General features: G+C 47.0%; 2 protein-coding genes across 21 annotated transcripts in view; one reads left to right on the top strand and one right to left on the bottom strand.

Annotated features, from left to right (window-relative positions):
- Nucleotides 1-8833, bottom strand: part of DEPDC5 (DEP domain containing 5, GATOR1 subcomplex subunit) — a 156102-nt gene extending 147269 nt beyond the window's left edge. For 4 of the 18 annotated variants that reach the window (XM_034948722.4, XM_034948725.3, XM_034948726.3 and 1 more), the window contains exons 1-4: nucleotides 7838-8066; nucleotides 6867-6984; nucleotides 3217-3304; nucleotides 1143-1189 (exon numbers count right to left, since the gene is read on the bottom strand). In XM_034948722.4, coding sequence (XP_034804613.2) covers nucleotides 1143-1189; nucleotides 3217-3304; nucleotides 6867-6924 — 193 coding nt within the window. In that variant the 5' untranslated portion in view covers nucleotides 6925-6984; nucleotides 7838-8066. Of the gene's footprint in view, nucleotides 1-1142; nucleotides 1190-3216; nucleotides 3305-6866; nucleotides 6985-7668 lie in introns of all 18 variants that reach the window. The other 14 variants (XM_057301011.2, XM_055105799.2, XM_057301013.2 and 11 more) reach the window with 11 other exon arrangements.
- Nucleotides 8834-11272: 2439 nt separating this feature from the next.
- PRR14L (proline rich 14 like) overlaps nucleotides 11273-15954 on the top strand; it is a 69398-nt gene continuing 64716 nt past the window's right edge. For 2 of the 3 annotated variants that reach the window (XM_034949139.3, XM_003821486.5), the window contains exon 1: nucleotides 11273-11847. The gene's annotated coding sequence lies outside the window, so the exon portion shown is untranslated. Of the gene's footprint in view, nucleotides 15203-15954 lie in introns of all 3 variants that reach the window. The other variant, XM_034949138.3, reaches the window with a different exon arrangement.

The raw sequence follows: 15954 nt of genomic DNA, 5'->3' as shown, positions 1-15954 counted from the left end.
TAGGTGCATGCCACCACACCCGGCTAATATTTTGTATTTTAGTAGAGACAGGATTTCACCGTTTTGCCCAGGCTGGTCGCAAACTCCTGAGCTCAGGCAATCTGCCTGCCTCAGCCTCCCAAACTCCCAGGATTACAGGCATAAGTCACCGTGCCTGGCCTATTTTTTTTTTTTTTTTTTTTGAGATAGGGTCTTGCTCTGTTGACCAGGCTAGACTGCAGTGGCACCGTTACAGCTCATTGAAACCTCAAACTCTTGGGATCCAATGATCCTTCCACCTCAGCCTCCAGAGTAGCTGGGACTATAAGCGTCAACTTTACAATTTTTTTTTTAGCGGCAACTTAATTTGATAAGAAGAGAACTACAGTCATAAAAAAATGGAATCATGTCCACTGCAGCAACATGGATGGAGTTGGAGGCCACCATTATCCTAAGTGAACTAACTCACAAACAGAAAACCAAATACTGCATGTTCTTACCTATAAGTGGGATGGAAATAATAGACACTTAGGACTCCAAAAACAAGGACAGGGAAGAGAATGAAGGTTGAAAAATACAATGTTCAGGCTGGGTGTGGTGGCTCACGCCTGTAATCCCAGCACTTTGCGTGGCCAAGGCAGGAGGATCATGAAGTCAGGAGATTGAGACCATCCTGGCTAACACGGTGAAACCTCGTCTCTACTAAAAATACAAAAAATTAGCCGGGCGTGGTGGCAGGCGCCTGTAGTCCCAGCTACTTGGGAGGCTGAGGGAGGAGAATGGCGTGAACCCAGGAGGCGGAGCTTGCAGTGAGCCGAGAACGCGCCACTGCACTCCAACCTGGGTGACAGAACAAGACACTGTCTCAGAAAAAAAAAAAAAAAAATGTTAAGACACAGATACAACATTCTGTATCTGTATCTGTTCTGTCAGATACAAGGTTCACTGTGTAATGGATACAATAGAAGCCCAATCCCCACCAGTACACAATATACCCATGTAACAAACATTCCCATGTACTGCCTGAATTGAAAGTTAAATTAAAATTTGTTTAAAAAAGAAGATAATTACTTGCCCTCATCCCTTGAAATTATGAAGAGAGGTTTCTTACAGTTTCTGAGGCAGTAAATAAAAAATTCTAAGAAGAGTGATGTAATTCTTACCCTTCTGTAAATCTTCCTTAAGTGACTTGACCTGCAAAAGCAGAGGGCTGAAAAAGAAAGCAACAAGAGAGTTGGGATACCGTGAGCAGTAACTCCCTAGCATCCTTCATCCCCCACAAAAGGCAGATAGGTCACTCTGGCCATTCTGTGACTTACAGCACAACAAAGGGAGAAAGCTGACTCAGAAACAAAGAAACTCGGCCAGTTGCGGTGGCTCACGCCTGTAATCCCAGCACTTTGGGAGGCCGAGGCAGGTGGACCACGAGGTCAGGAGATCGAGACCATCCTGGCTAACACGGTGAAACCCCTTCTCTACTAAAAAATAGAAAAAATTAGGCCGGGTGTGGTGGCTCATGCCTGTAATCCCAGCACTTTGGGGGGCCGAGACGGGCGGATCATGAGGTCAGGAGATCAAGACCATCTTGGCTAACACAGTGAAACCCCGTCTCTCCTAAAAATACAAAGAAATTAGCCGGGCGTGGTGGTGGGCGCCTGTAGTCCCAGCTACTTGGGAGGCTGAGGCAGGAGAATGGCGTGAACCCGGGATGTGGAGCTTGCAGTGAGCCAAGATTGTGCCACTGCACTCCAGCCTGGGCGACAGAGCAAGACTCCGTCTCACAAAAAAAAAAAAAAAAAAAAGAAACAAAGAAACTCCATATGCACTAAAGGAAATGGACAAATGCTACAGAACCTTTCAGTTGTCATCTTAGCTTTAAAACCAGAAAGAGGCTGGGCTGGGTGGCTCATGCCTATAATCCCAACACTTTGGGAGGCCAAGGCAGGTGGATCACCTGAGGTCAGGAGTTCGAGACCAGCCTGGCCAACATGGCGAAACCCTGTCTCTATTAAAAATACAAAAATTAGCCAGGTGTGGTGGCCCACACCTGCAGTTCCAGCTACACAACAGGCTGAGGCAGAAGAGTCACTTGAACCCAGGAGGCAGAGGTTGCAGTGAGCCGAGGTGGCACCACTGCACTCCAGCCTGGGTGATAGAGCGAGACTCTGTCTCTTAAAAAAAAAAAAAAAAAAAAAAAAAAAAAGGCTGGGCGCGGCAAGGTAGCTTATGCCTGTAATCCCAGCACTTTAAGAGGCCAAGGCAGGCGGATCACGAGGTCAGGAGTTTGAAACCAGCCTGACCAACATGGTGAAACCCCGTCTCTACTAAAAATACAAAAATTAGCCAAGCATGGTGGCACGCGCCTGTAATCCCAGCTACTCAGGAGGCTGAGGCAGGAGAATGGCTTGAACCTGGAAGGCGGAGACTGCAGTGAGCCGAGATCCCACCACTGCACTTCAGCCTGGGTGACAGAGCGAGATTTCATCTCAAAAAAAACAAAAAAAACAAAAAAAACGGCTGGGTATGGTGGCTCATGCCTGTAATCTCAGCACTTTGGGAGGCCTAGCAGGATGGATCACTTGAGACAAGCCTGGACAATATGGTGAAACCTCATCTCTACTAAAAAATATAAAAATTAGGCCAGGTGCGGTGCCTCATGCCTGTAATCCCAACACATTGGGAGGCCAAGGCCAGTGGATTACCTGAGGTCAGGAGTTCAAGACCAGCCTGGGCAACATGGTGAAACCCTGTCTCTACCAAAAATGCAAAATTAGCTGGGCGTGATGGCGCATGCCTGTAATCTCAGCTACTCGGGAGGCTGAGCCTGTAATCTCAGCTACTCAGGAGGCTGAGGCAGGACAATCACTTGGGGCTGGGAGGCAGAGGTTGCAGTGAGCTGAGATTACACAACTGCACTCTAGCCTGGGTGACAGAGCTAGACTCCATCTCAAAAAAAAAAAAACGAAGGAATGGACCACTTTTGAAAAATTATTTGTTGATCAAATCCTAGAAGGCATGATCATTTTTTTTTAAGACAGGGTCCCACTGTTTTGCCTAGGCTGGTCTCGAACTCCCGGGCTCAAATGACCTACCCACCTCAGCCTCCCAAAGTGCTGGAATTACAGGATTGAGCCATCACAGCATGAGCATTTTGAAAGGCAAAGAGAGCTATCTGCCTTGGACATCATTTGGAAACAGTGAATTGCCCAGTTCCAATGGATCCTATAAGACACTCACCTGTATTCATCGTTGGGGTGTGCAATCTCTACAATGTCTCCAAGCTTGATGTGAGGGAACACTTTGGGGTTCACAACTAGCTCATCATCTGAAAGACAATTCAGCCACTTCAAGTAGAAAAACACTCATTAGGTACACTGTATGTTCTCACACTGGTTCCTCACAACCCCATCAGGATGGTATTGCCACCCCATTGACAGATGAGGTTCTATTTTGAAACGAGGCTTACAATGACTAATGGATTCACACAGGAACACCAAGCTACACAGCAGCAGAGTGGGACGGCGCTCAGGTACCTTTGTCTCCATACACCGTGCTCTTTCTACTACCGCACTGCTTCCAGGGGCAGAGCAGCCCTTAGTATCTGGGAATTAGGCTTCTGGACAGCCTTTTACCCCCTCAAATATTGTGTATCTGGCATATAACAGGAACAAAACAGGCTGGTTCCCACAGATACAGCACAATTCCTTACAGTTATTCAATGTTCAAAGAATTTCCCAGTGTCTTAATGTGACCGTCACAATAAATCTTTAGATCTAACAGGAGTAAGAAAATAACCTCAGAGAGTCCAGGAGCAGTGGCTCATGCCTGTAATCCCAATACTTTGAGAGGCCGAGACGGACAGATCACCTGAGGTCAGGAGTTCAAGACCAGCCTGGCCAACATGGCGAAACCCTGTCTCTACTAAAAATACAAAAATTAGCCAGGTGTGGTGGTGGGAGCCTGTAATCCCAGCTACTTGGGAGCCTGAGGCAGGAGAATCACTTGAACCCGGGAGGCGGAGGTTACAGTGAGCCAAAATCACACCACTGCACTCCAGCCTGAGTGACAGAAAGAGACTGCATCTCAAAAAAATAAATAAAATAAGAGGGATGTGGTTTCATGTTTATCTACCCCTGCCCCTCTACTAGGGATGGGGAGAACTCTATCAAATATTGCAAACTCAGAAGCATAAAGACAGAATGACTGTTTTGCTGTTTTAATTTGCAAGGAAAGACATCACCCTTAATTATGCTAATATCATGACAATTAAGTTTATCTAGATTTCAAATACCATCAGACCCAACAAAAATTTAGCCTAGTAAAATGAAACATTGGGTTACTCCCAAATTTTTTTGTTTTCTTTTAGAGATAAGGTCTTGCTGTTGCCTAGGCTGGCGTACAGTGGATATTTACAGGGACAATCCCACTGCTGATCAGCACAGGAGTTTTGACCTGCTCTGTTCCCAACCTGAAGTGGTTCACACTTCCTAAGGCAAGCTGGTGGTCCCCCACTCCTGGGAGGTCACTATATTGATGCAGAACTTAGTGCAGACACCCAATCAGCATAATGTACTATAGTCTGGAACTCCTGGGCCCAAGTGATCCTCCTGTCCCAGCCTCTTGAGTAGCTGTGACTACAGGCACACACCACTGCACCCAGCAATCCCTAATTTTATTTGCTATGTTTCCACTGACAGTTTCACGACAAATGCTCCTTGGAGCTTCCTCCCTAATTTACATAGTCTGAATTAAGGTCCCTGAGAACATATCCCCTTCTGCTTGGTTTTATCATTTCCTTTTTGCATGTCTATCTTACCAAACTGAAAACTCTTTAGGGACAAAGAACCTTGTGGCATTCATAATCATTACGTCTGGCACAGGTATACACCTAATATATATCTGTTGGTTGTTTCTTTTTTTTTATTATTATTTTCATTTTTTTAAAGACAGGGTCTTGCTCTATTGCCCAGCCTGGAGTGCAGTGGCGTGATCTCGGCTCACTGCAACCTCTGCCTCCTGGGTTCAAGCAATTCTCGTGCCTCAGCCTCCCTAGTAGCTGAGATTACAGGCATGCACCACCACACCTGGCTAATTTTTGTATTTTTAGTAGAGATGGGGTTTCACTATGTTGGCCAGGCTGGTCCTGAACTCCTGACCTCATGTGATCTGCCCACCTTGGCCTTCCAAAATGCCAGGATTACAGTCATGAGCTACCATGTCCAGCTGTTAGTTGTATTTTGACCTATAGTCTTGCAGAAGACTGGATACAGCATCTAACTACCTTTGTATTTTATACATAAAAACATGTATTTGTATACGTTGTATATACTGTATCCTTGTATTCTTCTCTCTGCCAAAAGTTATTTGCTTTATTCCACTCCACAAATATTTAGGCAACATCAACAGCATCAAAGTAATAACAATAGACTGTGCATTTTAGCAGAAATTGTAGTTTAAATATAGCAATGCCTGTAGCCTGGTAATTACAATGGCTACATTTATTGAGCACAGAGTCTAACACTCTGCTAAACGCATTACATGTATCACTTTACTGAAGCCTCACAATGCTCTATGATAGAGAAACTATTGTTTTCCCTTTCTGGCAGTCCTTCCCCTCTGGAGGCTTATATCTACATAATGTAGAAGTAAATACACCCTAAAATACAATGTTAAAAAGACTCATGCCAGCGCGGTGGCTCACGCCTGTAATCCTAGCACTTTGGGAGGCTAAGGTGGGCGGATTGCCTGAGCTCAGGAGTTCGAGACCAGCCTGGGAAACATGGTGAAACCCTGTCTCTACTAAAATACAAAACAAAAAAATATATAGCCAGGTGTGGCGGCATGCACTTGTAGTCCCAGCTACTCGGGAGGCTGAGGCAGAAGAATTGCTTGAACCTGGGAGGTGGAGGTTGCAGTGAGCTGAGATCACGCCACTGCACTCCAGCCTGGCGACAGAGCGAGACTCTGTCTCAAAAAAAAAATGCCAATAAATAATAAAATAAAATAAAAAGAGTCATTATATTGTTAACTCCAATTTCTGAAGTAAATAATGCTGTTAAGACAGAATGGAAAATTATTCCCTTACGAAAGAAAAAAAAATTATACTAAGTGCCCTTTTATTCTTCAGATTTATGGATTCAAGGTGCTAAGGAGAGCTGGGTACAGTGGCTCACGCCTGTAATCCCAACTACTAGGGAGGTTGAGGTTGAGGTGGAAGGATCTTTTGAGCTCTAGAGTTCCAGACCAGGCTGGGCAACATGGGGGACCGTGTCCCAAAAAAAAAAAAAAAGAAAAAGAAAGAAAGGAAAAAAAATAGATGTTAAGAGAAACTATTCTAAAGCCCTTCAACTTTCAGATAAGGTACACTAGGAGCTTGCCCAAGGTCACCAGGAAAATTAGAAGCAGAGTAGATACTCAGACTATAGTTCACTGCAGAATAACATGCTGTATCCTGCTCCTTCTTCCCATGCCTACAAGCCAGGCAAAGGTTCATGCTTTGATCATACCTGCTCTATGCACATCTATGCTGCTTCTCTCTCACTCAGTGTAAAAACTGATAAACGATTTTAGTTTCTCTTATCTGCCAAACCAGTGCAGGCTGGAATTTTATGGAACATACACGGAAGATTTGTAATTAACAATGCAATTCAACAAATGAAGGGTAGTAAACCGGCAGCATTCACAATGTTCCTTAAAAGTCTGAATGCAAATGCATTAGAAGGGTCCTGCCATCCTCCTATTGTTACTGTATGACAGTTGCTGCTTTAGTCTGTTTAGTCGCCTGTTTAGCCTCAATTGTCACACGAGTCAGTGTGTAATTTCTAGGTATTGCACACACCAGAACCTCAGCCAACTTACAAAACCTCTAAAGACCAATGGATACTGACCACTGCCCCCAAAGCCCTTCTTGTGGATGACGAGTTTGTAGACCTTTGTTGTTCTCATCTTGCACTGTTTTTCCCTTTAGCTGTTCCAAGCTTGGGGCAGAGAAGTCATCTTGCCTCCCTGCCACAGAAACACAAACGAAAAGGTTGGAATGTCAGATTTTTCCTTGCAACCACTCTTTGATTTTAGGCCAGTGAAGATACTGGTGTTCCTCTGCTGTGAAGTGGTGCCAAGTGACTCTCGGAAGAAGTCACTCCTCCAGTTACAAGGAGCGATGGAGAACAAATAGAACCACAGAATCCAGGAACTAAGGGGAATTCGGGCCAGGGGCTAGTCAAACCTAGGAGAAGATATTCTATCACACCCCCATAGGGGAAGCATTGCGCTGAATGGGTGCTCATCACCTTGTCTCCATCTACACCAATAACACCCAAATAGTAAAGAGATCTTAAAAGAGGTTAGCCCACTCATTTTGTAGATGATGAAAGTGTGACTCCGGGCAAGGGACTTGCTCAAGGTCACTCGAGACTTAAGAGACACTCCCACCATTCTCGTTTTGCTGCCAATGTCCTGAGCAAGGCAACCACAAAGAGGAGGAAGGCAGAAGTTCCTTCCCCAAACCTCGGTCTGTGCGAACTCTCAGCAGACCTTCCCTGACTCCATTTCACAGCTGAGGCCGTTGAGGCTCAGAGAGGGAGAGAGACTTGTCCAAGGTCACACAGCGGAATGGGGATGGAGCCTGGGCCAAGGTCCCCTATCTCAAGCCCCCCCAATCCCCAGTCCGGGGCGGGCAGCTCCACTCACCGAAGCTCTAGAGCCCCTTCCCGCCTCTGGCCGGGGCACTGAGGGCTGGACCCTCTCCAGGTTCCCTGCGCCTCCTCCAGATACCCCGCCTACGCCCGCGCGGCCCGCGCTGCTTCCGCCCCTAAGCCTGAAGCGCCTGCAAGGCCCGCCCCGACCGTGTAGCGCTCACCTGAGAACCCGCGCCGCTCCGGTGGCTCCGCCCCGGGGCCCCGCCTCCTTCCCGCCCTCGCGCCCCCGCGCCGCTCTCGCCGGACCTCCGTCTCGTCTCGGTGGCCGCACCACTTCCTCATCCGGGGCTCGAGCCGGGGGCGGGGCGTCGTGTGCGGCCTCTTCCTTGGGCCACCTCCTGGCGTTTCCTGCCCTCGAGCACTAGAGCCTCCCGCCCCACGGAGGAAATCCATTTCCTCCCAGTCTATCCGAAGTAGATCCATGGCCACAGAGCTTCGTTTCCGACTCAGTGATCTCCCCACAGGGGAAACGAGATCCGTCAGAGCTCCGTTTTCTGTTATATGAACGAGGTTAATGACTCATGTGGCCTCATTGGGCAGCTAAGAGGCGCCAACGAGAGTTTCTGGGGGGACTTCTGTAAAATGCAAGGAGCTGAGCACGCGAGAGTTAGTGTGATGGCCTCTGCTGGGAAGTGTCCACTTACGGGGGGCTTTTCAAACCCTTGCAAACTCTAAACGACGTTCTGCGCCCCTCAGGTTATTAATAAGAATGGCTGCCGTGGCTTCATAGTCCTTATGTAATCATTGCATCCCTATTACCCGATGGATGCAGGAGGCAGCTACTATCCTATTTCACAAACCAGGAAACAGCCTGAGGACACAAAACCCTTCAGAAGGAAGCAAGGACGAATCCTGACCCGTTCCCAGAACGGAGCCTTTAACCAACATCCTTTGGTCATACCCAGGGCACTGCCTAAACTCGCATCTGTCAGGATATCTTTCTCTCCAAGCAGAAAACCAGAGAGCTGGGTGGGCTGGGTCAGGCTCTGGCCAAGGACTCCTGGCAATTGCCAGCTCCGCCTGCTGCCACTGATACCCCCGCCCCCTAGTCCAGTCCACCGTTTCTGACCTGAGCCGCAGCAACTCGATAGGGCCTCCCTGCTTCCCCTCTTGAAGCCAGAGAGACCTTATAACTAGAATCCGTGTCTTGGGTCACGCCTCTCCTCTGCTGCTTCTAATCACACTGACTGCTAAATCTAAACGACACAGCACTTGTCTTAAATTTCTTTATATCTTTAATACTAACAGTGCCCATTTCTTACGGATTTGGAAAACTTAAAAATGTTGAAAGAAAAAACATGTTATACTGTAGTGAAAGATTCTGCAGTGGACCAAGGGGACCCTGGGACAGGACAAGCAACGTTCTTAAGCATGGATGCCTTTATGTTGGGACTCAGGAGAAGTTAGGTAAATAATGCAAGTATTAAGTAATTGCAATTTTCTTGTTTGTTTGTTTTTTTGTTTTTGTTTTGAGATGAGGTCACCCTCACCCAGGCTGGAGTGCAGTGGCATGATCCCGTCTCACTGCCATCTCTGCCTTCCTGGCTCATGCGATCCTCCCACCTCAGCCTCCTAGTAGCTGGGATTACAGGTGCGTGCTCAGCTAATTTTTGTATTTTTTGTAGAGACGGGGTTTTGCCATGTGGCCCAGGCTGGTCTCAAACTCCAGAGCTCAAGTAATCCGTCCGCCTTGGCCTCCCAAAGTTCTGGGATTACAGGCACCAGTCACTGTAGCCGGGCCTTTTTTTTCCCCCCAAGACAGGGTCTAGCTCTGTTGCCAAGGCTGCAGTGCAGTGGTTCTATCATAGCTCACTGAAACCTCAATTTTCTGGGCTCAAGTGATTCTTCTGCCTCAGCCTCCCAAGGGACTGGGACTACAGGCCAAGCCACCACTCCTGGCTGAAATTGTTTATCTTGTAATAAAACATATGTGATACAGTGGATTGCAACAGTTACAAAATTTTTTAAGAATAACAATGTTATGTTAAAAAATGTTTCTATGTTGCCACTTCAGGAGATACACCCAGATCCCCCAAGATAGTTTTTGTCTTTAGCAATGGTGGTTGATGGGACATTCTTCCATCCCTGGGGAAGCTAATAGGATTCTCTCTTCTTAGCCCTCAAGGGAATTTGATTCCTTCTCCTGAGAGATGTCCATAATGGGACATCTTAAAAAGGCAAATTTTTTTTTTTTTTTTTTTTTTTTTTGAGATGGAGTCTCCCTCTGTCGCCCAGGCTGGAGTGCAGTGGCCCGATCTAGGCTCACTGCAACCTCTGCCTCCCGGGTTCATGCCATTCTCCCGCCTCAGCCTCCCGAGTAGCTGGGACTACAGGTGCCCGCCACCACGCCTGGCTAATTTTTTATAATTTTTAGTAGAGAGGGGGTTTCACCGTGTTAGCCAGGATGGTCTTGATCTCCTGACCTCGTGATCCGCCCGCCTTGGCCTCCCAAAGTGCTGGGATTATAGGCTTGAGCCACCACGCCCGGCCAAAAGGCAAATATTTTAACTTTTTAATTTGGCAACTCTCATAAAGAAACTCTGAAGGCCAGGAGTGGTGGCTCACGCCTGTAATCCCAGCACTTTGGGAGGCCGAGGCAGGTGGATCACTCGAGGTCGGGAGTTCAAGACCAGCCTGGCCAATATGGTGAAACCCTGTCTCTACTAAAAATACAAAAATTAGCTGGGCATGGTAGCATGCGCCTGTAATCCCAGCTACTCAGGAGGCTGAGGCTGGAGAATCTCTTGAACCTGGGAGGCAGAGGTTGCAGTGAGCCGAGATCCTGCCACTGCACTCCAGCCTGGTGTCAGAACGTGGCCCCGTCTCAAAAAAAAAGAGAGAAAGAAACGAAACTTTGAAGCATTCAATTTTTTTTTTTTTTTTTTTTTTGAGACAGTGTCTTGTTTTGTTGCCCAGGCTGGAGTGCAGTGGGGGCACCATCATAGCTCAATGCAGCTTCAAACTCCTGGGCTCAAACGATCCTCCTGCTTCAGGCTCCCCCATAGCTAGGAGCACAGGTGCATCAACACCTGAGCAACTTTTGTTTTGTTTTGAGAAAGAGTCTTGCTGTGTCATCCAGGCTGGAGTGCAGTGGCACTATCACTGCTCACTGCAGCCTCAACCTTCCAGCCTCAAGTGATCCTCCTGCCTCAGCCTCCAGAGTAGCTGGGATTACAGGCACACATCACCAGACCCAGCTGTTGGTTTTTTGGCAGAAACGATGTCTCACTATGTTGCCCAGGCTGGTCTCAAACTTCTGGGCTGAAGTGCTTCTCCTGCTTTCGCCTCCCAAAGTGCTGGATTACAGGCGTGAGACACCGCGCCTGGTCGATTTCTATTTTTTAACACAAAGCCGTATTATTTGGGGCAAGTCGATTTCATTATCTGGACCTCAATTCTTCCACTGGATAAACATTTCTTCCTTCCTTCAAATGTCCACTGAGCGTCTAGTTTTGTGCCGGACACTGCTCTTGGTGCTGAGCATTAAGTGATGAACAAAACAGACAAGGTGGAGGAAGATAAATGATAAACAAGTCAATAAAGAGATGAGACATAGAAATTTCAGCTAGTGTTAAAGCTATGAAGAAAATAAAACAAGGTTCTGTAACGAACTGGAGGCAGAGGTGCCATTTATTTAGTGGTCAGTGTGATTAGAAGAAGCAGAGGAGTGTCATGACCCAAAACACTATTTCCAGTAGAATAAGATCTCTCGGGCTGCCAGAGTGGAAGCAGGCAGGCCCTTAGAATTGTAGCCGTCCAGACTAGAAAAACGGTGGACTGGAACAGGGTGACAGCAGTGAAGGCCGGCACTGGGTCCTGTGGCTCAGCAGGAGCAGAACCAAAAGTTGTGTTTCCCTTTAAGAGTTTGAGCCGCAGGGGCGGGGTTGAGGGAGGCTGGGGCTAGCAGAGGGCGGGAGGTCAGAATCAGGAAGAGCCTTCCCTTGGAGTGCGCGCGCGCGGTGCGGGGGCGGGATTTGGGCGAGTCCGCATGGCTGGCTCGGGCCCCGGATGAGGAAGTGCAGGGGGACCATAGAGACGAAGAGGTGGCGGCGGCCGGAGCGCCCCCGGCCTCTGTCGGCTCCGTAGGCTCAGGTAGACCTGGCGACGACGGGGCTGCAGCTGCAGGGGCTGAGCTGGCTGGGCAAGCGCGGGCCGCGGAGGAGGTATCAGGGTAAGAGGCCGGGACTGGAAGGCTTCGGGCGTAGCCGCCCCGCCCCACTCCGCCCTAAAGGGACCCTCCGCCGGGTGGTGCTGCTAAAGGGGAGTCCAGGCCCCCCGCCCTCTCGGGGCGCGGAAAGGAACCAAGGCTGCCCTGTGGGCGGCGGAACGACCCAGGGAGAGGGAGGAGACCAGGCCCCGCGTCGCTAGAGAAAAGCGGCTTCTCCGAGTCATGGCTCCGACGCGGGAGAGAGACTCCTCTTCAACCTCGATACAACAGGGACCCCCCAACTTATCTCCTCGGAGAGGACGACGCCCCTTATCGGAGGCGTACGCTCTTTCTTAGCGCTCATCCGTTGGTCAGCAGAGGGAGACCCACTCCCAGGGTTCGAGGGGGATTCTGAACTTATCCTGAGGAGGAGTAAAAGATAACCCCTAAATGAGACCTTTCCCCCAACTTTGGTCAGCGTCACCCAGGTGAAGAGTGAGACCCAACTTGCCTGAAAGTGACAGAGGGGATCTTTCTTCCCAGTAAGAAAGAGACTTACCTTCCTCCTTTATTTTTCGCCTGTACCCCAAGATACGGAGAGGAAGACCTTGAAATTTTACTTTATGGTATCAGAAATCAACCTTTCTCCCTCTCCCCTCGTGATGTCCACAGAGAGACCCTCGCTTCTCTTCTTCCCTTTAAGCCTCTTGGTGTGCAGTGAGCTCCTTTCCCTTGCATTATTAAGAGCATGGCTTTTGGAGTGTAATCGTTGCAAACCTGGGTCTCTCACTTAACATCTTTGTGACCTTGACTATTTGTTTAACTTGTCTGAATCTCAGTCCATCTCCAATTTGGGTTCTGTTTTCTTAGAATTGTCATGCGGGCTAAGGGAGCATTTGTGTAAATACTAGTTATATAGTAAGCTTTTGGTAAGCTGTTGCTATTACTATTACTTAATCTGTTAAAAAAGAAAACTAATATCTTGCACAGAGAAGCATATTTTTCCATGCATGCCCCTCCCAGCCCCCATCACAAGTGTTCAACCATCCTTTCTCACTGGAGTGGAAGACTCCCCCCCACTTAGGGGTTAGAGAAAGAGACACTTCCAGTCCCCTTAGATCCTACTGTTCAATACTTTCCCAAATTAACAAAGAGGGCCCCACTGAAAATAATCAGTAAAAAAAAGACTTAGCTTTTGGAAACAGGTCTGTGCTCTTGAGAGAAAGGGAGACCTGATGCCAGACGCCAGCACTTCCTTTGTCCACAGAAGGTATCACTTCTTCCTGACTGGTTAGAGATGCCCTCTCCCACTTCCCTGACTTACTGTAGTGACAAAAAATCTTCCATCTGCACATCCTTCCCACCCCCCAAGTGGGCGATGCCATATTCTTCCTGTCTTTTGCTCTCCCAAGAAAATGAAGACTCTATACCTTTGAGGAGAGATCTCTTCCCTCTTGTATATGCAGAATGACACAGATTGTTTCTTTTCTCCTTTTCCTTTATAAAACAGAGGAAAATCTTTTATACAGGAAGCCTCTGTCAGTAGAGATCAGGAGCATTTTCCACAGTTTCACTCCTTACGTGGAGACAGGGATCCTTTTTCTGGATGTTATTAAAGGGAGGAAATGGGAAATAGTCCTTGATGCTTTAGAGATTTTCTGCACGCTCCATGTTGAAGCGCTTGCCCTGTTTAGTGTATGAACTTCCCTGCCTCACTTTTGGTTTGTCTTGGGATTTTATTAAAAAACTCTTCTTTCTTTGTTTCTCAAGAAGAGGCCCATTCTCCAAATTCCCTCTTGGAGGGAATGGCTACAATGTCTGAATCTTTGGAAAAGAAAGCCCCTTTCTCAAGGTGAAAAGAGTGTTGTGAGCTTCTGAGGGCCTGGTCATTATTGTGAGTATTGTTCCTGAAGCAAGCATGGCAGCGCCTAGTGTTATTAACAGCCCCTATGCATTGGAATTAAAGGGAGGGGAGACTTTCAGATTCGGAATTATTGAGGCACACGGTTTTATGTTCTGTTTTCTTTGTTTTGTGGGTTTTGGTTTTTTTTTTTTTTTTTTTCTGATTTTTTTGCTTGTTGCTGTAAATTTTGTACCTCCAGAACTTTTGTTTTGGGGAGTGTTTGAATGACTAAAAGTTGCCACTTTGTCAGGTTTTTAGTGTTATAAAATGTATTCTGATGAGATTGAGAGCAACAGTGTTAATCCTTCACTGGTAGGTTTGTTTTCCTGTTTTTGTTATTTTTTTTTTGGTGGGATAGGAATTAACACTGCCAAATTACCTGAAAGCACACTAAAGAAACGCTTACCATCTTTTTTTGTATGTAAAGTGTTCTTAAATTACCTCAAACTCCGTTGAGTAATTGCAGAGGGGATTAGTGGGAGCTCTATACCACCATTGTTGGTGTCTGTAGGTGTGCTTTTCTGAAACAAAGGGAAATAGAAAAGTTATTCTTTGGAGTCTTAGGATATTTATGGGTGACAAGACCCTTTGAGCTTATTTTGATGAACATGTGAAAAACAAGCCCGGGAAAGTTCACTTAACTTTCACTTAACACACTCAAGACTCTGCATCTAGTATGTGGGAGCAGGATAAGGGACCCTGGCTTCCTGATGAAGAGACCAGCAGTTAAGACTGCTGGGAGAGGCCAGGCGCGGTGGCTCATGCCTCTAATCCCAGCACTTTGGGAGGCCGAGGCGGGTGGATCACCTGAGGTCGGGAGTTTGAGACCAGCCTGACCAACATGGAGAAACTCCGTCTTTACTAAAAATACAAAACAAATTAGGTGGGCATGGTGGCACATGCCTGTAATCCCAGCTACTAGGAAGGCTGAGGCAGGAGAATCGCTTGAACCTGGGAGGCAGAGGTTGCGGTGAGCCGAGATCATGCTGTTGCACTCCAGCCTGGGAAACAAGAGTGAAACTCTGTCTCAAAAAAAAAGACTGCTGGGAGAGGGTCAGGCGCGGTGGCTCACACCTGTAATCCCAGCACTTTGGGAGGCCGAGGCAGGCGGATCACAAGGTCAGGAGATCAAGACCATCCTGGCTAACTCAGTGAAACCCCGTCTCTACTAAAAATAAAATAAATAAAATAAATAAAAAAATTAGCCAGGCGTGGTGGCGGGCACCTGTAGTCCCAGCTACTTGGGAGGCTGAGGCAGGAGAATGGCATGAACCCGGGAGGCAGAGCTTGCAGTGAGCCAAGATCGCGCCACTGCACTCCAGCCTGAGCAACAGAGCGAGACTCCGTCCCAAAAAAAAAAAAAAAAAAGACTGCTGGGAGAAGTATTTGTGTGTTTGCGAAGAAAGAGCATGAAATAATTGTCCTCAACATAAAAGAATTTCTACTTTTACTGGAATAATAATTTTCATACTTCCTGTAAGTATTAGTCACTTTTTGGGAATAAATCCATTCCCTACACATTCTAATATAGTACTTATTTGTGTTGTGATAAAGACGACAAGCCAGTAGCAGCTGTCAAAAGTCGTTCATAAATCTATGGTTTATTTTTTGCTTATACCTCAAACTAGGTAATTATCTGGTATCCTCACCCAATAGGTTGATTATAAGTCATTAGCAAAGATTAAGCTGTAAATCCCTGTCTACATTTTATAAGCATGTGTTACTCACTCTTCCCTTTTACTTCACATTTAACACTTTAATGTAAAAGCATTGGTGGTTAAGGCAGAGAGCTGACAGCTGGAAAAATACTGATAAAACATACTGATAAAAAATACTGATAATACACTTATCAGCTGTTTTTATTGCTGTGTGTTTAGATCTTGAGAAATAATGGTTAGACAACATTTTAACATATGTAATATATACTCACTGTTTTGAAAAATAAGTACAAGGCTGGGTGCAGCAGCTCACTCTGGGAGGCCGAGGTGGGAGGATCACTTGAGGCCAGGAGCTCAAGACCAGCCTGTGCAATGTAGTGAGACCTTGTCTCTACAAGAAATAAAAATATTTGCTAGGTTCACTGCCTCGCGCCTGTAGTCCTGGCTGCTTAGGAGGCTGAGGCAGAAGGATTGCTTGAGTCCAGAGTTTGAAGTTAATAGAGAGCTGTGATCAAGCCACTGCATTCCAGCCTGGGCCACAGAGACCCTATCTCCAAAAAAAAAAAGTTC

Source organism: Pan paniscus, chromosome 23, assembly GCF_029289425.2.
Source record: "Pan paniscus chromosome 23, NHGRI_mPanPan1-v2.0_pri, whole genome shotgun sequence".
In the NCBI taxonomy this organism is placed as follows: domain Eukaryota; kingdom Metazoa; phylum Chordata; class Mammalia; order Primates; family Hominidae; genus Pan; species Pan paniscus.
The sequence above is the reverse complement of the archived record's forward strand: the minus strand, read 5'-3'. Positions and strand labels throughout refer to the sequence as shown.